General features: G+C 51.6%; 2 protein-coding genes across 3 annotated transcripts in view; one reads left to right on the top strand and one right to left on the bottom strand.

Annotated features, from left to right (window-relative positions):
- The window catches only part of ASXL2 (ASXL transcriptional regulator 2), a 53840-nt gene that overhangs the window by 3405 nt on the left and 23748 nt on the right, over positions 1–26687 (top strand). Inside the window, exons 2-3 of the mRNA XM_038130482.1 lie at positions 7558–7640; positions 15733–15753. Coding sequence (XP_037986410.1) covers positions 7558–7640; positions 15733–15753 — 104 coding nt within the window. The remainder of the gene's footprint in view (positions 1–7557; positions 7641–15732; positions 15754–26687) is intronic.
- Positions 16772–19227, bottom strand: LOC119699080 (MAGE-like protein 2). 2 transcript variants are annotated; one of them, XM_038132096.1, is made up of 2 exons: positions 18085–19227; positions 16772–17538 (listed from the first exon to the last, which is right to left on the bottom strand). In XM_038132096.1, exons 1-2 carry the CDS (start codon positions 18534–18536, stop codon positions 17016–17018), a joined length of 975 nt encoding a protein of 324 aa, XP_037988024.1. In that variant the 5' UTR covers positions 18537–19227; the 3' UTR covers positions 16772–17015. The 2 variants fall into 2 exon arrangements, with proteins under 2 accessions (XP_037988024.1, XP_037988022.1); XM_038132094.1 differs by having other exon boundaries at positions 16772–18037; positions 18087–19227.

The following is a 26687-nucleotide window of genomic DNA, read 5'->3' as shown; positions in this document are numbered from 1 at the left end:
TGGCACAGTAGGATTTTATTTATTTACACCCAGTGACTAAAAACGACTCAGGTGAAAGATCTGCTGTGGGGTCAAAAGGGCAGAGGAGAGGGGAGAAGCTGCTTAAGGTGTATCAGTTCTTCAAAGGTTTATCTGTTTTGTTGAGAGTCTCTTTCATCCTCATTCCTGGCTCTTCTGGCCCAGCCTGTCTGGCAGCAGGAGCTGCAGCTGGAGCTGTGAACTGCTTTGCTTATCTCAGGAGGCTGAGAGCTCCTGTGAAACTTTTCCTGAAGAGCACAGGGAGGCTCTTATCAGGGCAGTGCTCCCTGAGCTGGGGCCGGGACCTGCTCTGGCTGTCCCCAGGGCTGGGCTTGCCCAGCACAAGGAGCTTTGATCCTGGGCTAGCCACAGAGCCAGGGAGGGTGGGAAGGGCCTCCAGGACCAGGGAGTGCAGCCTAGTGCTGGGGTCTGTGCCCTGTTCTCTGAGATTCCTGTGCTGTGGGGTTCAGAGAGCCATCTGTCTGTGTGCTTTGGGGGTTCAGAGAGTCATCTGTGTGCTTTGGGGGTTCAGGGAACCATCTGTGTGCTTTGGGGTTCTGGGAGCCATCTGTGTGCTCTGGGGGTTCATGGAGCCATGTGTGCTTTGGAGGTTCAGAGAGGCACCTGTGTGCTTTGGGGGTTCTGAGACCATTTGTGTGCTTTGGGGGTTCAGGGAGTCATCTGTGTGCTTTGGGGGTTCAGAGAGGCACCTGTGTACTTTGGGGGTTCTGAGACCATCTGTGTGCTTTGGGGGTTCAGGGAGTCATCTGTGTGCTTTGGGGGTTCAGAGAGGAACCTGTGTACTTTGGGGGTTCAGAGAGCCATCTGTGTGCTTTGGGGGTTCAGGGAACATCTGCCTGTGTGCTTTGGGGGTTCAGGGAACCATCTGTGTGCTTTGGGGGTTCTGAGACCATCTGTGTGCTTTGGGGGTTCAGAGAGCCATCTGTGTGCTTTGGGGGTTCAGGGAACCATCTATCTGTGTGCTTTGGGGGTTCAGGGAACCATCTATCTCTGTGCTTTGGGGGTTCTGAGAGCCATCTATCTGTGTGCTTTGGGGGTTCAGGGAACATCTGCCTGTGTGCTTTGGGGGTTCTGGGATCCATCTGTGTGATTTGGGGTTCTGGGAGCCATCTGTGTACTTTGGGGGTTCAGGGAACCATCTATCTGTGTGTTTTGGGGGTTCAGGGAACCATCTGTCTGTGTGCTTTGGGGGTTCAGGGAGCCACCTGTGTGTTTGGGGGTTCTGTAAGCCATCTGTGTACTTTGGGGGTTCTGGGAACATCTGTCTGTGTGTTTAGGGGTTCAGGGATCCACCTGTGTGCTTTGGGGGTTCAGGGAACCATGTGACTTTTGGAGACACATCCTGAGTCCATCATGGGGGACACTCAGGGTAGGAGACACCTGGAGGGGCTGGAGCTGGGAAGGGAATGGAGCCCCAGGAGGGGCTGAGGGAGCTGGAAAGGGGCTCAGCCTGGAGAAAAGGAGGCTCAGGGGGGACCTTGTGGCTCTGCACAACTCCTGACAGGAGGGGACAGCCAGGGGACAGGGACAGGACAAGGGGCAATGGCCTCAGGGTGTGCCAGGGCAGGCTCAGGGTGGGCACTGGGAACAATTCCCACCTGGAAAGGGCTGTCCTGCCCCGGCACAGCTGCCCAGGGAGGTTTGGAGTGCCCATCCCTGGAAGGATTTAAAAGCCCTGTGGATGTGACACTTGGGGACATGGGGCAGTGGTGGCTTTGGCAGTGCTGGGGAATGAGTTGGACTTGGTGATCTCCAAGGGCTGTTCCAATCTCAAGGGTTCTGTGGTTCCAGGAATCTCCTGGAGAGCAGGGACAGCTGGCAGAGCTGGTTGATGTTCCTCAGTCACCTTCCCAGAGCAGCCCAGCAGGGTTTGCAGGGAGGCCAGACCTGTGCAGCCTCACCCTGCTGAGCTCAGAGCCCTGTGGACGTGCCAGGGTCACCTGGGACAGGTGCAGGCACAGAAGTGGAGCAGCTTTTGTCCCCTCTGCCCTGGCTGAGGTCCCCTGGTGGAGCACAGCCTTCACTGGGGACAAATGAATCAAATGTGCTGCTGCTGCTCCGGGCTGAGCCACATGGAGCTCATCCAGGGAGGGAAAATTGGGATAACAGAGTCAGGAGGAAAATGCCCAGAGTTTGGTGTGGTGGAAATGGCCCTGAGCTCCCTGTGGATGGGCTCAGCTTCACTCCTCTCCTGCTTTCACCACCTGAAGGGGAAAGGTGAAAGCACAGAAATGGAGATATCAGATGGGAATGGAGATATCCAGATGGGAATGGAGACATCCAGGTATAAATGGAGATATCCAGCTGGAAAGGGAGATATTGAATGGGAATGGAGATATCCAGATGGGAATGGAGGTGTCAGATGGAAGTGGAGATATCAGATGGGAATGGAGATATTCAGGTGGGAATGGAGATATCCAGGTGGAAATGGAGGTATCCAGATGGGAATGGAGATATCCAGGTAGAAAGGGAGATACCAGATGGGAATGGAGATATCAGATGGGAATGGAGGTATCAGATGGAAATGGAGATATCCAGGTGGGAATGGAGATATCAGATGGGAATGGAGGTATCAGATGGGAATGGTGGTATCAGATGGGAATGGTGGTATCAGATGGGAATGGAGGTATCCAGGTAGAAATGGAGGTATCAGATGGGAATGGAGATATCCAGGTGGGAATGGAGATATCCAGGTGGGAATGGAGGTATCCAGATGGAAATGGAGGTATCAGATGGGAATGGAGATATCCAGCAGGAAAGGGAGATATCCAGGTAGAAATGGAGATATCAGATGGAAATTGAGTCATCAGATGGGAATGGAGATATCCAGGTGGAAATGGAGATATCCAGGTGGGAATGGAGATATCAGATGGGAATGGAGATATCCAGGTGGAAATGGAGATATCCAGGTGGAAATGGAGATATTAGATGGAAATGGAGATACCAGATGGGAATGGAGATATCAGATGGAAAGGGAGATATCAGATGGGAATGGAGATATCGGATGGGAATGGAGATATCCAGATGGGAATGGAGATATCAGATGGGAATGGAGATATCAGATGGAAGTGGAGATATCAGATGGAAATTGAGTCATCAGATGGAAGTGGAGATATCCAGGTAGAAATGGGGATATCCAGCTGGAAATGGAGATACCAGATGGAAAGGGAGATATCCAGCAGGAAAGGGAGATATCCGGGTAGAAATGGAGATATCAGATGGGAATTGAGTCATCAGATGGGAATGGAGATACCAGATGGGAATGGAGATATCCAGGTGGAAATGGAGATATCCAGGTGGGAATGGAGATATCCAGGTGGGAATGGAGATATCCAGGTGGGAATGGAGATATCCAGGTGGGAATGGAGATATCCAGGTGGGAATGGAGGTATCAGATGGGAATGGAGGTATCAGATGGGAATGGAGATATCAGATGGAAAGGGAGATATCCAGGTAGAAATGGAGATATCAGATGGAAATTGAGTCATCAGATGGGAATGGAGATATCCAGGTGGAAATGGAGATATCCAGGTGGAAATGGAGATATCCAGGTGGAAATGGAGATACCAGATGGGAATGGAGCTATCAGATGGGAATGGAGCTATCCAGGTGGGAATGGAGATATCAGATGGAAAGGGAGATATCAGATGGGAATGGAGGTATCAGATGGGAATGGAGATATCAGATGGAATGGAGATATCAGATGGAATGGAGATATCAGATGGAATGGAGATATCAGATGGAATGGAGCTATCCTTCATTTCTGGCCTTCCCTGGGCTGCCAGCTTTGGGTGCAGCTCCAGGCTGGTGGCACAGGGTGGGCAGTGTCCTGGGCAGAGCTGTGTGAGTGAACGCAGGTCAGGGGGTGATGGAAACCAAAACCTGCTCTGGCCTGGCTGAGGTCACTCTGCAAACTCTCCAGTGTTGTGAGATTTGTAGGGGTTTTAGGATGAGGGAAGGTATGAGAATTTTGATTTTATCTTTTAGAAGGTTGATTTATTACATTATGATATATATTATATTAAAAATATTATATTAAAAGAAGAGAAAGGATTCATCAGAAGGTTGGAAAGGAATAGAAAATAATGAATAGCAAAGGCTTGTGACTGACCAGAGAGCCTGACCCAGCTGCATCCTTGATTGGTTATTAAGTAGAAACACCTAACATGAGCTAATTACTGATACACCTGTTGCATTCCACAACAGCAAATAATTATTATTTACATTTCTTCCCTGAGGCTCCTCAGCTTCTCAGGAGAAGAAAATTCCAACAAAAAAAATTCATAAAATATCATAACAACACCCCAGCTCTGGATCCTTCGCTGTGGAGTTTCAGTAGGGCTGGGAGGGAGCTGGGATGAGCCCCTGAGGCTGTGGCAGGGCCAGCTAATCCCACTTGGATCTTCCGGAGCAGCTGGGGCTGCCCCTGCATCCCTGGCAGTGCCCAGGGCCAGGCTGGACGGGGCTTGGAGCACCTGGGATGCTGGAAGGTGTCCCTGCCACGGCAGGGTGGCACTGGATGGGCTTTAGGGCCCCTTCCCACCCAGACCATCCCATGCTTCTGTGAAAGTCGGGCTTAACAAATTTACACGAGATTTTCCAGGATCCCTGAGGGAACTGGGGTAACCTGGGGATTCCTGAGGGAACTGGGATAACCTGGGGGTCCCTGGGGGAACTGGGATAACCTGGGGATCCCTGGGGGAACTGGGGTAACTTGGGGATCCCCGAGGGAACTGGGATAACCTGGGGGAACCTGGGGATCCCTGAGGGGACTGGGATAACCTGAGGGAACTGGGATAACCTGGGGGTCCCTGAGGGAACTGGGGTAACCTGGGGATCCCTGAGGGAATGAGGGAACTGGGATAACCTGGGGATCCCTGGGGGAACTGGGATAACCTGGGGATCCCTGGTGGAACTGGGATAACCTGGGGATCCCTGAGGGGACTGGGATAACCTGGGGATCCCCGAGGGAACTGGGATAACCTGGGGATCCCCGAGGGAACTGGGATAACCTGGGGATCCCTGGGGGAATGAGGGATAACCTGGGGATCCCTGAGGGAACTGGGATAACCTGGGGATCCCTGAGGGGACTGGGATAACCTGGGGATCCCTGGTGGAACTGGGATAACCTGGGGATCCCTGAGGGGACTGGGATAACCTGGGGGAACTGGGATAACCTGGGGGAACTGGGATAACCTAGGGGTCCCTGGGGGAGCTGGGATAACCTGGGGGAATGAGGGGCAGTGTCCTGGAGGGCTCTGGGTTCTGCTCCAGAGAGGAGTGGGAGCTGCTCCTCTCCTCTGCAGAGTCACCCTGGGCTTTGTGCTGAGCACTCTGGGCTGAGCCTAAGTTAAGCCTGGCCTTTGACGTGCTGGTCTGGGTCAGAAGCTGATGATTAAGAAGGAAACGAGGCATTTCCTGCCCATCCCCCTCCCCAGCACGAAAATGGCCTGAAATATCGCAGTGACTGTGGTGAGTGGCATCTGCCTGCTGCAGCCTGCAGCAGCTCCTGCAGCTGCACCTCTGCCTGCAGCCCCCTTGGGAGCAGCTGGGGCAGGCCTCCAGGGGGGCACTGCAACAAAAAACCCATTTCTGTGGGGCACAGCTGGGAGCTTGGTGTGTGCAGAGGGTTTCAAACAGCCCCTTGTTGGAGCTCTGGCTGCTGGGATTTCAGACTTTCTGTGCTGACAGGCTCTGACCCCCCAGGAGAGCTCTGCGTGTGACCTGAGGCCGTGCAGAAGCTTCCAGAATTGATTGAGAGCACTGGGATTGTGGGTGTGGAGCTGGTCAGAAGTGTGTGATTGCACAGGGTAGGAAACTTGGAGTTTGGGGTTTCAGAATATAGTGATATATATGGGGCAAGATGGAGGTTTTAGGGTGGAGGCTTCTCCTCCTTCTCCTCCTTCTCCTCCTTCTCCTCCTTCTCCTCCTTCTCCTCCTTCTCCTCCTTCTCCTCCTTCTCCTCCTTCTCCTCCTTCTCCTCCTTCTCCTCCTTCTCCTCCTTCTCCTCCTTCTCCTCCTTCTCCTCCTTCTCCTCCTTCTCCTCCTTCTCCTCCTTCTCCTCCTTCTCCTCCTTCTCCTCCTTCTCCTCCTTCTCCTCCTTCTCCTCCTTCTCCTCCTTCTCCTCCTTCTCCTCCTTCTCCTCCTTCTCCTCCTTCTCCTCCTTCTCCTCCTTCTCCTCCTTCTCCTCCTTCTCCTCCTTCTCCTCCTTCTCCTCCTTCCCCTCCTTCCCCTCCTTCCCCTCCTTCGCCTCCTTCTCCTCCTTCTCCTTCCTCACCTTCTTCTTTACCTTCTCCATGGGTTTGGGTGTTTTTTTGTAATTGGACAGAAGAGCCCACCCTGTGGACTTTAAGTGATTAGTTATTGAGTTAAAAGTGAAAATAATTTAGGTGTCATTTATTAATTAGATAATTTAGCCTTCAAAGACCTTGTACCAAGAGACAGTTGGCCATTTTGTGCCTCGTTAGTGAAGAACTGCAGAACTCACTGCTGTGAGACTGTAAAAATAAATAAATAAAACACCTAAAATAGGGGTTTTGGTGCAGCCAAATGGAAATTCAGAATACACAGCAATAACTGCCATTGAATGGAGGTTTTGGTGCAGTTAAATGGAAATTCAGAACACACAGCAATAACTGCCATTGAATGGAGGTTTTGGTGCAGTTAAATGGAAATTCAGAACACACAGCAATAACTGCCATTGAATGGAGGTTTTGGTGCAGTTAAATGGAGGGTTTGGTGCAGTTAAATGGAAATTCAGAATGCAAAGGAATAACTGCCATTGAATGGAGGTTTTGGTGCAGCTGGATGTAAATTCAGAATGCAAAGGAATAACTGCCATTAGATGGAGATTTTGGTGCAGTTAAATGGAGGTTTTGGTGCAGCTGGATGGAAATTCAGAATGCAAAGGAATAACTGCCATTAAATTGAAGTTTTGGTGCAGTTAAATGTAAATTCAGAATGCCAAGGAATAACTGCCATTAGATGGAGGTTTTGGTGCAGCTGGATGTAAATTCAGAATACACAGCAATAACTGCCATTGAATGGAGGTTTTGGTGCAGCCAAATGGAAATTCAGAATACAAAGGAATAACTGCCATTAGATTGAGGTTTTGGTGCTGTTAAATGGAGGTTTTGGTGCAGCTGGATGGAAATTCAGAATGCCAAGGAATAACTGCCATTAGATGGAGGTTTTGGTGCAGCTGGATGTAAATTCAGAATACACAGCAATAACTGCCATTGAATGGAGGTTTTGGTGCAGCCAAATGGAAATTCAGAATGCAAAGGAATAACTGCCATTGAATGGAGGTTTTGGTGCAGCTGAATATAAATTCAGAATGCAAAGGAATAACTGCCATTAGATGGAGATTTTGGGGCAGTTAAATGGAGGTTTTGGTGCAGCTGGATGGAAATTCAGAATACACAGCAATAACTGCCATTGAATGGAGGTTTTGGTGCAGCTGAATGAAATTCAGAATGCAAAGGAATAACTTCCTCTCAATCTGCTCTTTCTTGCCAGGTCCTGGAGAAGTATCCCAACACACCCATGAGCCATAAAGAGATCCTTCAAGTGATCCAGAAAGAAGGACTTAAGGAAATCAGGTGAGTTGAGTGAAGCAGGAAAACCCTGTGATGCTCTGCTTCCAGCTTGGTGCAGTTTGCCATTAACCCCCAGCTCCTGAGGAGTTTTGGGGCTGGAATATTTCAGGTTTGGAGTCTGGGTCCTGTTTGCAGACAGCTCCCAAGGGCTTTTCCCCGCTGAGCTGGGTAAGGTCATCCCTGATTCCCAGGTGTGCAGGGCTTGGCTGCAGCTCCTTTATAGGAAATAAAGAAAAAGGACTTGGCTGCAGCTGCTTTAGAGAATAAAAGGATAAAACAAAGGACTTGGCTGCAGCTCCTTTATAGGATATCCCAGCCCTGGTCAGGGGCTGAAGGAAATGTAACAAATATTAATTTTCTGCTTTAAAAGATAAATGAATGCTCAGTTTTACCTAAGAGTTACCCGAGGAGTGTCAGAGCAGCCTGAGTTAAAGATTCTCATATGGAAAATTGGATTTCTGGTGCTGTTCTGCCCTGTGTTACCTGCAGGGTGGGGTGATTGTTCCTTAGGGACATTCCTGGCCCCCTGAGCAGCCTGGAGGGATGCTGGAGCAGAGCCAGCTCCATGAAACCCATCTGCTCTGGGCATGGAGCAGCTGCTGAGCTGCTCAGCTGGATTCCAGAGTCCTGGGATGCTGCTGGGAATCAGCTCTCCCAGGGGTCAGTGAGGAGCAACAATCCACGGGAAGTGCAAAGTATTTCTTCAGTTTTCTGAGAGCAAGGAGAAAGAGAGGGGCATAAAGAGGATGGGCTGGGCCTGCTTCTCTATTTTGGAATTAAGCAGCCATCCTAAATTTATTTTAATTGTGTTTTGCCCTCCTGTTTGCCAGCTGGATGCAGCAACGCTTCTGCTTTGCAGGGAAAGGTCAGGGGCCACCTGCAGGAGCTGTGCTGTCCCACTGGAGCTGAGGGCTGGCAGCTCTGGGAAATGTGGGATTTATCCATCCCAGGGAGCTCAGTCAGCTCCTGGGGAGGGAGCAAAGGGAGGGAGGGACAGCCAGGCTGCGGGGACAGCTGCAGTTCTGTGCTAGATAGTGTTAAACTCAACTAAATGGTGTTAGACTAGGTGGTGTTAGACTAGGTGGTGTTAGACTAGGTGGTGTTAGACTAGGTGGTGTTAGACTAGGTGGTGTTAAACTAGGTGGTGTTAAACTAGGTGGTGTTAAACTAGATAGGGTTAAACTAGATGGGGTTAAACTAGATGGTGTTGAACTTGATAGGGTTAAACTAAACTAGATATAGTGTTAAACTAAACTAAATAGTGTTAAACTGAACTAAATAGTGTTAAACTAAACTAAATAGTGTTAAACTAAATAGTGTTAGACTAGATAGTGTTAAACTAGATGGTGTTAAACTAAACATTGTTAAACTAATTAGTGTTAAACTAAATAGTGTTAAACTAAGTAGTGTTAAACTAAACTAGGTAGTGTTAAACTAAACATTGTTAGACTAAACATTGTTAAACTGAGTAGTGTTAGTCCAAATTCACCAACTGTAGCACAGTCAGCCCGAGGGCACTGGTCAGACTGGAGATGGACTGGTCAGACTGGAGATGGACTGGTCAGCCTGGAGGGGCCCTGGTCAGCCTGGAGATGGACTGGTCAGACTGGAGCTCACTGGTCAGACTGGAGATGGACTGGTCAGACTGGAGATGGACTGGTCAGCCTGGAGATGGACTGGTCAGCGTGGAGGGGCACTGGTCAGACTGGAGCTCACTGGTCAGACTGGAGATGGACTGGTCAGCCTGGAGGGGCACTGGTCAGCCTGGAGATGGACTGGTCAGACTGGAGATGGACTGGTCAGCCTGGAGATGGACTGGTCAGACTGGAAGGGCACTCGTCAAACTGGAGGGGCACTGGTCAGCCTGGAGATGGACTGGTCAGCCTGGAGATGGACTGGTCAGACTGGAGCTCACTGGTCAGCCTGGAGGGGCACTGGTCAGCCTGGAGATGGACTGGTCAGACTGGAGGGGCACTGGTCAGACTCTGGAGGGGCACTGGTCAGACTCTGGAGGGGCACTGGTCACACTGGAGGGACACTGGTCACACTGGAGGGGCACTGGTCAGCCTGGAGATGGACTGGTCAGCCTGGAGCTCATGGTCAGATTGGAGGGACACTAGTCAGCCTGGAGATGGACTGGTCAGACTGGAGGACACTGGTCAGACTGGAGATGGACTGGTCAGGCTGGAGCTCATGGTCAGACTGGAGGACACTGGTCAGCCTGGAGATGGACTGGTCAGACAAGAGGGACACTGGTCAGCCTGGAGATGGACTGGTCAGACTGGAGCTCACTGGTCAGACTGGAGGGGCACTGGTCAGACTGGAGGGGCACTGGTCAGCCTGGAGATGGACTGGTTGGACTGGAGCTCATGGTCAGCCTGGGGCAGAGCCCAAGGGCAGCCAACACCCAGCCCTGTCCCTGATGAACATTTTTTACTAAAATCCCGTGGTTTTGGGGCAGAGCCCCGGGCAGGAGCCCAGGTGGCACCCAGGAGATCCAGTCTGTGCCAGCTCAGGGCAGATTTTGGACAAACAGCCACGAAAAGCAGCCCAGAAGTGCAGCTGTGCCTTTCATCCCCTCAGCCCCCTCCTTTTAGAGCTGCTCTGGGCTGAGCTCAGCTCTGGAGTGGCTTTCTGGCCACACTGGCATGCAGGGCAGGGACCTCTGCTTTTCAATATTACTTTGATTTAATATATCAAATACATATTTGAGATAGAAAAAATATATAAATTCTAGAAATATGTATTGTGTTCATTCTACAAATATAAATTTTAATAATTTTATAATTATAGAAATAAAATAATAGAAATATTTTATAAATATAGAATTTATCAATATATTTTTATGTACAACTATATATAAATATATATTAATATATACTCATATAAAACTATATAACTACAAATTATTTATAGAACTATAAAGTATATCTATAAATATAAAATAAATTATATCTATAAGTATGAATTATATCTATAAAAATAAATTATATTTATAAATACAAATAATACTTATTTCTATAAATAGAAACATTATAAATTATATCTATAAATTATAACTTATTTATATAAATATATATAAATATGTTTACTATATATATTCAAAATATAAAAATATATTTATATAAAATTATAAATACAAATATATATTTATTTATTTATATAAATAAATATAAGTTATATTTAAAATATATATTTAAAATACAGAAATATCTATTTCTGTATCCATTTAGCTATACATTACTTGGTGTAACAAAGCTTTCTATAGGTTAAGAGCTGCAGGATTGTCACAGTTGAAGGAATCAAATTGCAGCCAGGGCCAGGATTTGTGCTGGGTTGTGCTCCTGGTCAGGCACAGCCCATCACTGATTCAATCATTCTGTTCAAACTCATTAAAAAAAAAAAAAATCTTAATTTCTAACGGTTTGCAAAGAGCTGTAAAATGAGCCGGGCACAGTTCCTAATTCCCAGTTCCACCTGGCACTGGGAGCCATTCCCTGGGCCCTGGGATGTCTCCTGAAGTGTTTTCCTGACTCACAGATGGGGCAGCTGAGAGGTGTTTGAAAAGCTTTTATTTTATTTTCAGTCTCCTGTGGAGGGTGAGGCAGTACAGGTGTTCTGATTCGCAGCATCACAATCCAAAGCCAGCTCTTTAATTAAAAACATTTCCTTTTTACAAAAATCCCTGGGCAGGAGCTGCTGGGGGAGAGCTCAGAGGGCCTGGAAGCACCAGTGGGGTGGAGGGTTTGGAATGGCAGCGGGATGTGGAAGGAGATCAGGGATTGGGGGGGGTCTCTGCCGTGTGCAGGACAATTTGGGGGTTTTGGGACAAGAGCAGGGCTCTTCTGGGATTGTTTTGTAGCAGTGCAGAGCCCAGGGGGATCCTGGCTGACCTCCGCTGTAATTAGGATTTTTCCCTGGGATTTTGTAACAGGTGAGCCCAGGACTTGGAGGAGTGGAGTCTGCATTCCTCAGACATCCTGAATTCCCTTTTTCTGTGTGATCTGTCCCTCCCTTTTCCCAGTTTGCCTGCTGGGACAGGCTGCCCTGCTCCCTGGAGAGCCTGCAGGCTGGTGCTTGCATCCTTCCCGTGGAATCCTTTCCGTGGAATCCATGGGAAAGCACCCTTGGGTGGGCTCCAGGACCTGCCCCACATCCCAGATCTGTGCCCTGGGGGGTCTGGGCACTGCCAGGGGAGGGACAGGACAGCAGGGGATCACTCGTGTCTGACGAGGAGCCACTTCTAAAATCAACAATTCCAATTTGTTGTTGGGTTTCCTTGGTCTCCCTGGCTGTGTTCAGATCAGGGTGAGAGCATCTAATGGAAATGAGCTTTTCTTGGAAGGTATCTCTGCTGGCTTTTCCTCTCAACAGCCAATTAAATTCCATTTTTCTGTTGGATTTTATGTAGAGCACCATCCTGGGAGCCCCTGGCCAAACACAGGAGCTGCTTTTGCCCAAATCATGGTTAAACAGGGAAATAAAACAATCCGAGCTCTGATTCCAGCTCTGAAATGAGAGCAGACAGGGTGATCTGGCTACCTCACTTCAAATATCCAGGGAATTTCTGCCAGAAACCAAAACAGACCCTTGAACCACTTTTTTTTGAGGGGAAAATTTTATTTTCAGTCTCATGTGAAGGGTGAGACAATGCAGATGTTCTAATTCACACCATGACAATCAGAATTATTTCTTAATTACAATACCCTCTAAGCGTTTCTTTGTTACAAAACCATCCTTTAAACCTTATTTCTGTTTCCATTTCTCTCTCATATCTATCCTGTATCCTATCCAATATCTTCCTATTCCGTAGCATTTCTAAATCAACTTTTATTCTCAAAATTTACTTACAAAGACACACTATATAAACCTGCTGTCAAGTTTTAAAACATTTTCTACAAATCCTCCACTGGCACACGCTGAGATCTTGTCCCAGGGGTTGGATACTGCTCACACTGAGTGTCTGGGGTGGGACAGGGACATTCCTCCCTGAGGAATCTCCAGCCTCAGCTCCCCCTGAGTGAGGTGTTTGGAATGTGGGTGTGCTGAAATGCCATGGAAACCCTCCTGGGGTTTTGCTGTGCAGGATTTCCTGCTCTCAGCCGGCTTCTGTGCCTCTTTCACTGCATGTCACCAGGGGAAAGGGGCATTTCTTGGGAGCATTTTCCTTGTGGGGTGGATGGTTCAGGATCTCTGAGGTCCTTGGGGTTGGGGCTGCAGCAGGGAGGGATCCAGGGAGTCCCCGCAGCTCCCACTGGGGTTTGGCTTTCTCTGGAGCACCTGGCAGAGCTGGGGGTGCTCACCTGGAGAGGAGAAGGATCCAGGGAGTTCCTGCAGCTCCCACTGGGGTTTGGCTTTCTCTGGAGCACCTGGCAGAGCTGGGGGTGCTCACCTGGAGAGGGGAAGGATCCAGGGAGTCCCTGCAGCTCCCACTGGGGTTTGGCTTTCTCTGGAGCTCTGCAGAGAGCCCAGAGGAGCCCCTGAGCCAGGCTGGCAGAGCTTGGAGGGCTCGCCTGGAGAGGAGAAGGATCCAGGGTGCAGCTCCCACTGGGGTTTGGCTTTTTCTGGAGCTCCTGGAGCTCTGGAGAGAGCCCAGAGGAGCCCCTGAGCCAGGCTGGCAGAGCTGGGAGTGCTCACTTGGAGAGGAGAAGGGTCCAGGGTGCAGCTCCCACTGGGGTTTGGTTTTCTCTGGAGCTCCTGGAGAGAGCTGGGGGTTCTCACCTGGACAGGAGAAGGATCCAGGGAGTCCTTGCAGCTCCCACTGGGGTTTGGCTTTTCCTGGAGCTCCTGGAGAGAGCTGGGGGTTCTCACCTGGACAGGAGAAGGATCCAGGGAGTCCTTGCAGCTCCCACTGGGGTTTGGCTTTTTCTGGAGCTCCTGGAGCTCTGGAGAGAGCCCAGAGGAGCACCTGGGAGAGCTGGGAGTGCTCACCTGGAGAGGAGAAGGATCCAGGCAGAGCTCAGAGCCCCTGGCAGGGCCTGAAGGGGCTCCAGGAGAGCTGGGAGGGACTGGGGACAAAGGATGAGTTCTGAACCACTCAGTGCCATAATTAATAAACGCAGGGCAGAATGTTGGTTTGAAATGGAATAATTCAGCAGGAGCATTGCCACAGGAAGGTTGGGTTGCTCCCGCTGGCAGGGAGGATGAAATACAATTATTGTGTGTAGGTGAAACCCATCAGGTGACTCTGTGCTTGTCCCTCTTCCAAAGGTGTGAAATCCATAACTGACAGAATATTCCCCTTCTCTCACCCCAGCCCAGGCTGGTTGTAGCAGTTTTTGCTGTTTCCCCAAGATAAAATTGCAGAGAAATTTTGACTCTTACAAGGAGTGAGAACTCAGAGCTTGGCTCTCCCTCCTGGAAAGAAACTGAGCTGAGGCCCCAAAAATTCCCTCAGTTTGGGGTTTCTCTTCAGTACCAGCTGTGGTTCTGTAGCACAAATACAGAGAGGATCCCAAAACCACCTACATTTTAACTCCAGCCCCAAAAGCCTCAGAGGGAGCAGCTTCTCTTTTATTCCTGCCCTGGGATCAGGAGCTGCTGGTTCCCATTCCCTGGGATGAGCAGAGCTCCTGGGACCCGCAGATAAAAAGGCTGCAAAGGGATTTTGTTCCCAGCCAGGGCTCCTCATGTCCCCATCCCTGATGTTCCTGCAGCTCACATCTGGTCCCGGTGACAGACCTTTAATTAGAGCTGCTAATTAGTCAAGTTCAGTGTGTTCTGAGGGCTTTGTGGTGTTCTCCAGACTGATCCCCATCCTCAGCTCTCTGCAGGGCTCTCAGTGCTCCTGAAGTGCATCTCCCTGGGATCCTGCACCCATTCCTGCTCTGGGGGCACTCCAGGAACCCCAAAATCCTGGTGTGCAGGTGAAGATCCCCCTCGGGGTGCTGCTGGTGCAGAGTGAGGCACTGGGGTGTCCTGGGGGCACTCCAGGAACCCCAAAATCCTGGTGTGCAGGCAGAGATCCCCTTTGGGGTGCTGCTGGTGCAGAGTGAGGCACTGAGGTGTCCTGGGGGTGCTCCAGGAACCCCCAAATCCTGGTGTGCAGGTGAAGATGCCCCTCAGGGTGCTGCTGGTGCAGAATGAAGCACTGAGGTGTCCTGGGGGCACTCCAGGAACCCCAAAATCCTGGTGTGCAGGCAGAGATCCCCTTTGGGGTGCTGCTGGTGCAGAGTGAGGCACTGGGGTGCCCTGAGAGCACTCAAGGAACCCCAAAATCCTGGTGTGCAGGCAGAGATCTTTGGGGTGCTGCTGTGGCACCCCAGCAGCTCCAGAAACCCCAAAATCCTGGTGTGCCAGCCAGAACCCCCTTTGGGGTGCTGCTGGTGCAGAGTGAGGCCCTGAGGTGTCCTGGGGGCACTCCAGGAACCCCAAAATCCTGGTGTGCACGTGAAGATCCCCTTTGGGGTGCTGCTGGTGCAGAGTGAGGCACTGAGGTGTCCTGGGGATGCTCCAGGATCCCCAAAGTCCTGGTGTGCCAGCAGGGATCCCCCTTGGGGTGCTGCTGGTGCAGAGTGAGGCACTGAGGTGCTCAGGGGACATTCCAGGAACCCCAAAATCCTGGTGTGCAGGCAGAGATCCCCCTTGGGGTGCTGCTGTGGCACCCCAGCAGCTCCAGGAACCCCAAAATCCTGGTGTGCAGGTGAAGATCCCCCTTGGGGTGCTCCTGGTGCAGAGTGAGGCACTGGGGTGCCCTGAGGTGGGGGGAACACTCCAGATGGGCACTGGTTTCCATTCCTGGGGAGCTCCTGCTCCATGGAACTGGGAGTTTGGGGTGCCCTGCTGAGCTGGGAGCAGTGCAGGGGGGGAGGAGGAGTGAGGAAGTTCCTGCTCCACGCTGTTCCCACACGGGGCGCATCCCCAGGGCCCCGCTGGCCTCCATGGGGTTCATTCCCAGGTGAAGGTGGCAGTGGGTGTTCCACACTGGAGCAGTTCTGGGGGTGCCTGGCGGGTGTCCCTGTCCCTGATCCCGTGTCTCCTGGGGTCCCCCAGCCCTGGGGTGTGGTTCTGGTGGAAGGGGGAGGGGGTGTGCGTGCATTGATGACTCCGTTGTTTTGCTGAAGTTGTTAAAGGGGTGTTTCTCTCCTTTTTTTGGGCTGCACTCCACCTGCAGAAGGTAAGACCAGACCCAGCACTGCTCGTGTCCAGCTCCTCTCCTAAGCCTGCCATTCCCTAACCCAGAGCCTGCTCCTGCCCTACTCCTGGGAGTAAGCCCGGAGTAACCCTGTGCCTCCAGCTGGGAACCCCGGGGCTTGGCAGCTCCTCGCTGGCTGTGTCCCTGTCCCTGTCCCTGCTGCCTGCGTGGGGCTGGCTTTGCATGTGGGCTTCGTGCTGCTTTGGGGGTGCTGCATGTTGGGGAATGTAACCTGGCACAGGAGCTGCGTCCCTAACCCTGCCCTGGCACTGCCAGCCCTGGCACCGGGGGTGGCTGCACCCTCAGCAAAGAGCTCCTGGCTCACAGGAGAGGGGAACAGGGGAGGCTCCAAAGGAAAAAAGTGGGAATTCCTCCCCCGAGTGCCTGTGGCAGCTGGATCCAGGCGGTGAGGTGGGAAATGGTTCCCGGGGATGGCTTTGTCTGGAGCTCTCCTTGATGACTCGGGAAGGGTGACCTGGAGCAGAGGCTGGGCAGAGCTAAGGAATAAAGCAGGGATTTATTCAAAGGATCTCCATGGATCCACCTTGGGCAGCACCAGAGCCCAGCCAGGGCTGCACCCAAGAGGAACCCAAATGGTCCCAAAATGAACCCAAGATGAACCCAAATGAGCCCAAGATGAACCCAAATGGTCCCAAATGAGCCCAAGATGAACCCAAATGGTCCCAAAATGAACCCAAGATGAACCCAAATGGTCCCAAAATGGACGCAAGATGAACCCAACTAGTCCCAAAATGAGCCCAAGATGAACCCAAATGGTCCCAAATGAACCCAAGATGAACCCAAATGGTCCCAAAATGCACAACTGGGCACGGGGTCTCTCCCTTGGATCAGTTCTGCTCCATTTGCACCTTGCAGTTCATTGTCCCATTCCAGCTTTAGCCCACGCACTCCCATCCTGCTTGTTTTTCTCTCTCCTGTTTGTGCTCCTGGGCTGAGATTTGGATCATTTTGGGATCCTTGGTGCCCAGCTGGAGCAGGAATTGTTTTGTCTGCCTGCTCTGTGCAGAGAGCTCACCATCCCAGAATATGAATCTAAACCCACACACCAAAGCAGCACAGGATGTGAAAAATAGAAAAGCCAAACCTGAGGCATCACCCTTGGCACTGGTGAACCTTCCCTGGGGCTGAGTGGCCTCACTGGGGACAAGCCAGGACATTCCCAGGGGCTTTTCCCTGCCCACAGCTCCCAGTGCCCTGGGATGCCAGGAGCCCTGCTGGGGGAATCACTGCTGGAGCTGCTGGGCAGGGAAAATGGAACAAAACCACCCTGGGAGAGGGAAATCCCTGTGGCATGAGCTGGGAGATGGCTGGCAAGTCCAAATCCATCCCGAGGGAGTCCAGGAGGGAAGGGTTTGGTCCCACTTTGGTTTGAGAATTGGAGAAGTCACCCAGGCCCCCTGAGGCCTTGGAGCAGGAGTGGTGGGAAGAGGGATTGCAGGGGGATTCCAGAGGGATTGCAGGGGGATTGCAGTGGGAAAAGGGATGATCCAGGGGGAAAGGGATGGGAAGGAATGCTCCAGGGGGATTGCAGTGCAGGAAAGGATGCTCCAGACTGGAAAGGATGATCCGGAGGGGAAGGGATGCTCCAGATGGATTCCACAGTGGTGAAGAGATGCTCCAGAGGGATTGCAGTGCAGGAAGGGATGCTCCAAAGGGATTGGAGTGGAAGAAGGGATGCTCCAGAGGGATTTCAGAGGGATTGGAGTGGAAGAAGGGATGCTCCAGAGGAGAAGGGATGCTCCAGAGATTGCAGTGGGGAAGGGATGCTTCCTTGGGGAAGGGATGCTCCAGATGGATTCCACAGGGGGGAAGGGACGCTCCAGAGGGATTGCAGTGCAGGAAAGGATGCTCCAGAGGGGAAGGGATGCTCCAGGGGGGTTGCAGTGAGAAAAGGGATGATCCAGGGGGGAAGGGATGGGAAGGAATGCTCCAGAGGGATTGCAGTGCAGGAAGGGATTCCAGAGGGATTGCAGTGGGAAAAGGGTGATCCAGAGGGGAAGGGATGATCCAGATGGATTCCACAGTGGGGAAGGGATGATCCAGAAGGGAAAGGATGATCCAGATGGATTCCACAGTGGGGAAGAGATGCTCCAGAAGGGAAAGGATGATCCAGAAGGCAGGGGATGCTCCAGAGGGATTGCAGTGCAGGAAGGGATTCCAGAGGGATTCCAGAGGGATTGGAGTGGAAGAAGGGATGCTCCCGTGGGGAAGGGATGCTCCAGAGGAGAAGGGATGCTCCAGAGAGATTGCAGTGGGGAAGGGATGCTCCAGAGGAGAAGGGATGCTCCAGAGAGATTGCAGTGGGGAAGGGATGCTCCAGATGGATTCCACAGGGGGGAAGGGATGCTCCAGAGGGATTGCAGTGCAGGAAAGGATGCTCCAGAGGGGAAGGGATGCTCCAGAGGGATTGCAGTGAGAAAAGGGATGATCCAGGGGGGAAGGGATGGGAAGGAATGCTCCAGGGGGATTGCAGTGCAGGAAGGGATTCTCCAGAGGGGAAAGGATGATCCAGAGGGGAAGGGATGGTCCAGAAAGGAAAGGATGCTCCAGATGGATTGCAGTGGAAGAAGAGATGCTCCAGAGGGATTGCAGTGCAGGAAGGGATGCTCCAGAGGGGAAGAGATGCTCCAGAGGGGAAGGGGAAGGGATGCTCCAGAGGGATTCCACGGTGGGCAGGGATCCTGCAGCTCCTTCCTGCCCTTCCCCAGCAGCTCTGGGAGCAGACTCCTCACCATAACCTTCATTTTCCACTCCAACCCCTTTTCCCTGCTCAGTGTGAAAGAAGCTTTGAATTGAATTTGAATGTAATGTGGAGTTTAAAATGTCCTGCAGTTTGGGAATTCTGGGAGGGAAACCACAGTTTATGTGGGTCAGGATGAGGTGTTGGGTAGTTCAGGGACATCCTCAGCAGGGCAGAGCTCAGAACAACAATTCCTTGTGCCTTGGGTTGGCCTCAGAGCTGCCTCTTCCCTGCAAACACCTCCAAACTCGGGTTTAGCCCTTCCAGCAGCCACAGGAAATAAGGAATGTGCCTGTGCTGCCAGCACAGGGACTGTCACCTGCTGGACATCCCTTGGGAGCAGTTAGCCAGCTCACTGGGGAAAGTGTGGCTGTGGGGAATGGTAATTTTCAGAATAGAATGAATATTTGTAAGGTGCCAAAACCCCTTGATCAGGAAAAATATTAAAAAAAAAGAAAAAAAACCCAACCAATTTACGTGGAAATCACAGCTTTGTATATTCCAGAAACCTCTAAAATTGGTTATTTTTAGCTGGATTAGAGGGAATTCTTTACTAATCCACCACTTTCTGTGGCAGGCAGCAGCAGCTTCATCCAAACCCTGTCCAGCCTGGCCTTGGGCACTGCCAGGGATCCAGGGTGGGCACCCTGTGCCAGGGCCTGCCCACCCTGCCAGGGCACAATTCCCAATTGCCAAGATCCCACCCAGCCCTGCCCTCTGGCAGTGGCAGCCATTCCCTGGCTCCTGTCCCTGCAGGCCTTGTCCCCAGTCCCTCTGCAGCTCTCCTGGAGCCCCTTCAGGCTCTGAGCTCTGCCTGGCTCCTTCTCCTCTCCAGGCTGAGCCATTTTTTGGTTCCAGCTTAAAGCCCTGGCTGATCCCAGCCCAGCCCCGCTGGGTTTTGCCCAGGGAGGGGTGGGTTTGTCCCTCCCTGGATTTTCTCAGTGCCCTGGGAAGGAGCAGCACACCTCAGCTGTGGGGAACTGCAGTGGCCTGAAACTTCCAAGAGCCAAGAAATTGGGAATTTCCCCCTTCTCCCACTGGAGATGCTGGGCTGGGGCTGGGCTGAGCTCCTGGAGAAGGAAAAGTCTGGAAGCTTCAGGGTGTGATGGGAAAGGCAGGGACACCCCAGGGCACGGCTGGCCAGGGGCCCTGAGCTCTGGCAGCTGGGAATTCGCTGGGAATTCACTGGGAAGCTTGTGAGGATTCTGGGGGAATTTTGTGGGGATTTTTGTGGGAATTCTGTAAGAATTCTGTGGTAATTTTGTAGGAATTTTTGTGGGATTTTTTGGTGAAAATTTGGTGGGAATTCTGTGGGAATATGGTGGGAATTTTGTGGGAATTTCTGTAAGGATTCTGTGAGAATTCTCTAGGAATTTTTGTGGGAATTTTTGTGGAATATGCGTGGGAATTCTGTGGGAATTTGATGGGAATTTTGGTGGGAATTTGGTGAGGAATTCTATGAGAATTCTGTGGGAATTATTTGGCACTTTTTGTGGAATATTTGTGGGAATTTTTATGGGAATTTTTGTGGGAATTCTGTGGGAATTTCTGTGAGAATTCTGTGGGAATTTTTTGGGAATTTTTGTGGGAATTTTTGTGACAATTCGGTGGGAATTCTGTGGGAATTTGGTGGGAATTTTGTAGGAATATTTGTGGGAATTCTGTGGGAATTTCTGTGAGAATTCATGAGAATTCTGTGGGAATTTTTTGGGAATTTTTGTGAGAATTTTTGTGGAATATGGGTGGGAATTCTGTGGGAATTTTTGTGGAATATGTGTGGGAATTCTGTGATCATTTTTTGGGAATTTTGTGGGAATTCTGTGGGAATTTTGTAGGAATTTTTGTAGGAATTTTTGTGACAATTTGGTGGGAATTCTGTGGGAATTTGGTGGGAATTTTTGTGGGAATTTCTGTGAGAATTCTGTGGGAATTTTATAGGAGTTTTTATGGGAATTTTTGTGACAATTTGGTGGGAATTCTGTGGGAATTTGGTGGGGATTTTGTAGGAATATTTGTGGGAATTTTGTAGGAATTTTTGTGGGAATTCTGTGGGAATTTCTTTGAGAATTCTGTGAAAATTCTGTGGGAATTATTTGGGATTTTTTGTGAGAATTTTTGTGGAATATTTGTGGGAATTCTGTGAGAATTCTGTGGGAATTTTATAGGAGTTTTTGTGGGGATTTTTGTGAAAATTTTTGTGGGAATTCTGTGAGAATTTTTTGTGATTTTTTGTGGGAATTTTGTAGGAATTTTTGTGGGAATTTTTGTGACAATTTGGTGGGAATTCTGTGAGAATTTTTGTAGGTTTTTTTTTTTTTTTTTTTGTAAGGAATTTGGTGGGAATTCTGTGAGTATTCTGTGGGAATGTGGTGCTTCCAGCCCAGCTGCTTTGGGTGCACAGAGCCCAGGACTGCCCCGCGCCTCCAGCCTGTCCCAGTCCCATCGGGGCTGCGATGGGAGCAGTGAGAGCAGCAGGGTTAGCTGCATTTTCCCCTGATCCCCTGTCGGTGTCCCTGCCTCTGGGGAGTGGTTAAAGGTCATCATCCCACTCCTTACCCCAAAAACTGGGGTCTGCTGTCCACCAGCAGGGAATTCCCACCTGGAATAAAGCTGGGGTAGCTCAGGCTGTGTGCGCACAGCCCTGAAAAGCCCAACCCTGAGCAAAGCAGGGAATTCCCACCTGGAATAAAGCTGGGGTAGCACAGGCTGTGTGTGCACAGCCCTGAAAAGCCCAACCCTGAGCAGTATTTGCATGGAAAAGCAGCTGCGGGTGCTGAATATCCCAGATCTGTGGGATAGCCATCCCCCAGAGCAGTATCTTTGCCATCATGGACTGCAGCAGCAATCCTCTGCCCAGGGTTTGGCCAAAAACCACTTTTGGGAGCGTTGGATGAGGCACCAGTTATGTGGTGGAGGGGGAGGATGTCCCTGTCAGGTGCAGTCTGTCAGGAACTGGTCCAGGTTTGATCAGGGGAATGCTCCTGTGGGCAGGGCAGTGCCCTGGGCAGGCAGCTCCATCCCCTGGGGTGGCTGAGCCCGTGGGGAGGGCTCGTGGTGCTGGGCAGGACAAATGCCAATGTCCTGGTGATGCCTGGGGTCCCTTCCCAGTACGCGGGTGAGATTTGGGGTGGAACCAGACCAGGCAGGTCCAGGGAAATCTCTTCCTGCTGTTGGTTCCTGGCATCTGGAGTCGTGGAATGGTTTGGTGGGAAGGGACCTCGAAGCCCATCTCATCCCACCCCTGGGACACCTCCAGCCCAACCCTAATCCCAGCCCTGGTGCCATTCCTGCCTCTGACTGAGAGAGCTGAGCTCCTGTACCTCCAGCCAAGAGCCAGAGCTGAGCTCAGAGCCCAGGCTGATCCATCACCGTGATCCCAGAACATCACTGATCCATCACCATGACCCCAAAACATCACTGATCCATCACCGTGATCCCAGAACATCACTGATCCATCACCATGACCCCAAAAACCCACTATCCATCACGATGACCCCAGAACATCGCTGATCCATCACCATGATCCCAAAACATCACTGATCCATCACTGTGATCCCAAAACATCACTGATCCATCACTGTGATCCAAGAACATGACTGAGCCGTCACCATAACCCCAAAAAACCACTATCCATCACCATGACCCCAGAACATCACTGATCCATCACCATGATCCCAAAACATCACTGATCCATCACCGTGACCCCAAAACATCACTGATCCATCACCATGATCCCAGAACATCACTGATCCATCACCATGACCCCAAAAAAACACTGATCCATCACTGTGATCCCAGAACATCACTGATCCATCACCGTGACCCCAAAACATCACTGATCCATCACCATGATCCCAGAACATCACTGAGCCATCCCCATGACCCCAAAAAACCACTGATCTATCACCATAACCCCAAAAAAACCACTATCCATCACCATGACCCCAGAACATCACTGATCCATCACCATGACCCCAAAAAAACACTGATCCATCACCATGATCCCAGAACATCACTGATCCATCACCACAATCCCAGAACATCACTGATCCATCACCATGACCCCAAAAAAACCACTGATCCATCACCATAACCCCAAAAAAACACTGATCCATCACCATGACCCCAAAAAAACCACTGATCCATCACCATGGATCACAGAATTCTGTGAGAATTCTGTGGGAATTATTTGGGGATTTTTGTGAGAATTTTTGTGGAATATTTGTGGGAATTCTGAGAATTTTGTGGGAATTTTTGTGGAATATTTGTGGGAATTCTGTTAGAAGTTTTTGGGAATTTTTGTGGGAATTCTGTGATCCCAGAACATCACTGATCCATCACCGTGATCCCAGAACATCACTGATCCATCACCATGACCCCAAAAAACCACTGATCCATCACCATAACCCCAAGCTGGAGAACATTCCAGGGCAGGAGCTTTGGAAATAACTGAGGGACTTGAGGGAGTTTCCTGTGAGGGCCTTGGGGGAGCAGAGTAGTTCAAGACCTTGGTCAGGTCCTGCTGAGCTCCAGAGGTTCTCCAGCAGCTCCAGACCTTGGCCAGGTCCTGCTGAGCTCCAGAGGCTCTTCAGCAGCTCCAGAGGCTCTAGAGCAGTTCTAGACCTTGGCCAGGTCCTGCTGAGCTCCAGGGGTTCTTCAGCAGCTCCAGACCTTGCTCTGGTCCTGCTGAGTTCCAAGGGTTTTTCAGCAGCTCCAGACCTTGTCCAGGTCCTGCTGAACTCCAGAGGCTCTTTAGCAGCTCCAGAGGTTCTTCAGCTGCTCCGGACCTTGGCCAGGTCCTGCTGAGCTCCAGGGGTTCTTCAGCAGCTCCAGACCTTGGCCAGGTCCTGCTGAGCTCCAGGGGTTCTTCAGCAGCTCCAGAGCTTGTCCAGGTCCTGCTGAGCTCCAGGGGTTCTTCAGCAGCTCCAGATCTTGGCCAGGTCCTGCTGAGCTCCAGAGGTTCTTTGGCAGCTCCAGACCGTGTCAGGTCCTGCTGAGCTCCAGAGACTCTTTGGCAGCTCCAGACCTTGGTCAGGTCCTGCTGAGCTCCAGGGGCTCTTTGACAGTCCCAGACCTTGGCCAGGTCCTGCTGAGCTCCAGGGTCTCTTCAGCAGCTCCAGGGGTTCTTCAGCAGCTCTAGATCTTGTCCAGGTCCTGCTGAGCTCCAGAGGTTCTCCAGCAGCTCCAGATCTTGGTCAGGTCCTGCTGAGCTCCAGAGGTTCTCCAGCAGCTCCAGGGGTTCTTCAGCAGCTACAGACCTTGCTCTGGTCCTGCCGAGCTCCGGAGGCTCTTCAGCAGCTCCAGACCATGGCCAGGTCCTGCTGAGCTCGAGACTCTTCAGCAGCTCCAGACCTTGGCCAAGTCCTGCTGAGCTCCAGGGGTTCTTCAGCAGCTCCAGAGCTTGGCCAGGTCCTGCTGAGCTCCAGAGACTCTTTGGCAGCTCCAGATCTTGGCCAGGTCCTGCTGAGCTCCAGGGACTCTGGCAGTCCCAGGTCATGGGCTGGTCCTGCTGAGCTCCAGGGGTTCTTCAGCAGCTGCAGACTTTGCTCTGGTCCTGCTGAGCTCCAGAGGTTCTCCAGCAGCTCCAGACCTTGGTCAGGTCCTGCTGAGCTCCAGGGTCTCTTCAGCAGCTCCGGACCTTGCTCTGGTCCTGCTGAGCTCCAGAGGCTTTTCAGCAGCTCCAGACCTTGGCCAGGTCCTGCTGAGCTCCAGGGGCTCTCTCCTGAGGGATGGATCCCAGTTTGGGACCTCTCCCAGGGCTGGCACGCTGGCCCTGCTGGAGCTGAGGGTGGCTCTGTGGGTGGATTTGGGAGGGATTGAGGAGGAGCAGGGGGTGCTGATGGAGCTGGAGCTGGCAGGAACTCATCTTCTGCACCATCTGCTTCTCCAAGGGCTGCTTTGAGGTGGAACGGTGGGAATTGCCATGGGTGTGTTCCCAGGAAGTGGAGGAGGTGGCCTGCACTGGTAAAATCAGGAGAAAGGGCAATAAAATAAAAAAAAATCAGGAGAAAAGGCAATAAAATTAAAAAAAAAAAAAAAAAAAAACAAACCCAAGGGAAAGGGCAATTTTAAAAAAATCAGGAGAAAAGGCAATAAAATTTTAAAAAATCAGGAGAAAGGGCAATAAAATCCAAATTGAGGAGAAAGGGCAATAAAATCCAAGTGCTGGAGAGGGGCTGGGAACACAAACCCTGAGAGGAAGCACTGAGGGAGCTGAGGGTGCTCAGGCTGGAGAAAAGGAGACTCAGGGGTGCCCTCACCACCCTCTACACCCCCTGAAAGGGGGCTGTGCTCAGCTGGGCTGGGCTCTTTCTCCAGGAACTGACAGAGCCAGAGGACACAGCCCTGAGCTGCACCAGGGGAAATTCAGGCTGGATAGCAGGGAAAAGCTCTTTACAGAAAGGTGATAAAGTTCTGGAATGTTCTGCCCAGGGAGGTGGTGGAGTCCCCATCCCTGGGTGTGTTTAACAAAGCCTGGATGTGGCACTGGGGGCCAGGGTTGGGTTGAGGTGTTGGGGATGGGTTGGGTTTGATGATCTTGGAGGTCTCTTCCAACCCGGTGATTGTGTGAATTCTGTGGTTCTGTGACGTTGAACAGAACGTGGTTCCTGGGGCAGGTTTTGGGCAGCTGCTGTCCTCCAGGTAACCGGAGGCAGCCCAGGTGCAGAACACAGGGAGTGGGAGAACAGAATCAGGGAATGCTGGGGGATTCTGGGGCAGCAGAGACCCAGCAAGGACTGCAGTCCTCCCCATTCATCCCATCCCATCCCATCCCATCCCATCCCATCCCATCCCATCCCATCCCATCCCAACACGTTCCACCTCCAAGGATGGACCTTTTCCACCTTTTCCCAGCCTCCTGTGGGGCTGATGCTGAGCAGAGCCTGCCAGGGCTGAGGGCAGCCCCAGCTGTGAGCCAAGCTCACCCCGAGCTCTTTCCCTCAGACTCAGGCAGGTCCAGCACGGCCCCAACAGCTTTGGGTTCATCTGAGTCCTGGGGGAGCAGCCGGGATTGGTTTTGTGTCCTTTTGGGGCTGGTTTGGTGGGGTTCTGAATTTGGGGCTCCTCTGTCCAGTTTCGGGTCCCTGTGTCCAGTTTGGAGGTTCCTCTGTCCAGTTTCACATTCCTATGTCCAGTTTAGGGCCCATGTGTCCAGTTTGGGTTCCTGTGTCCACTTTGGGGTTCTGTGTCCAGTTTGAGGTCCCTGTGTCCAGTTTTGTGTCTCTTTGTCCAGTTTGAGGTTCCTCTGTCCAGTTTGGAGGTCCCTGTGTCCAGTTTGGATGTTCCTGTGTCCAGTTTGGGGTTCCTGTGACCAGTTTGGGGTTCCTGTGTCCTGTTTGGAGTTCCTCTGTCCAGTTTGGGGTCCCTGTGTCCAGTTTGAGATCCCTCTGTCCATTTTGGGGATCCTGTGCCCAGTTTGGGAGTTCCTGTGTCCATTTTGGGGTCCCTCTGTCCAGTTTGGGATTCCTGTGTCAAGTCTGGAGTCCCTGTGTCCAGTTTGTGGTTCCTGTATCCAGTCTGGGGTCCCTGTGTTGAGTTTGGAGTCCTTGTGTCCTGTTTGGAGTCCCTGTGTCCATTTTGGGGTCCCTGTGTCCAGTTTGGCATCCCTGTGTCCAGTTTGGCATCCCTGTGTCCAGTTTGGGATTCCTGTGTCCAGTCTGGGGTCCCTGTGTCCTGTTTGAGGTTCTGTGTCCAGTCTGGGGTCCCTGTGTCCAGTTTGGAGATCCCTGTGTCCAGTTTGGGATTCCTGAGTCCCATTTGGGGTTCTGTGCCCATTTGGGGTCACTCTGTCCAGTTTGGAGGTTGCTGTGTCCAGTTTGGGATTCCAGCAGAACTGGGGTTCTTTTTTTGGGAAAAAAGCCCTCAGCACAACTTTGAATCCTTCTGGAGCCCATCCTCAGCTCACCCCAAAGCTGTCTGAGCCTCCCCCAGAGCTGGGGCTGCTTTGGGGTTTGTCAGGAACCTTGCAGAGCCTGGCCCTGGGGGTTTGGGTTTGCTTTTGGCCAGGATTGCGGTGTCATGCTCTGCTTCCCCCATTGCTGATTGTGCCTGCTTCAGCTGGCGTTCCCGGGGAGCAGGGCGGGATCGGGGCTCCTGCCGGGGCTGGGGGGCTGGATCGGGGCTGTGGGGTCGGATCTGGGCTGTGGGGCAGGAT

This window comes from Motacilla alba, chromosome 3 (assembly GCF_015832195.1).
Source record: "Motacilla alba alba isolate MOTALB_02 chromosome 3, Motacilla_alba_V1.0_pri, whole genome shotgun sequence".
NCBI lineage: Eukaryota > Metazoa > Chordata > Aves > Passeriformes > Motacillidae > Motacilla > Motacilla alba.
This window is presented reverse-complemented; position numbering and strand designations above follow the sequence as displayed.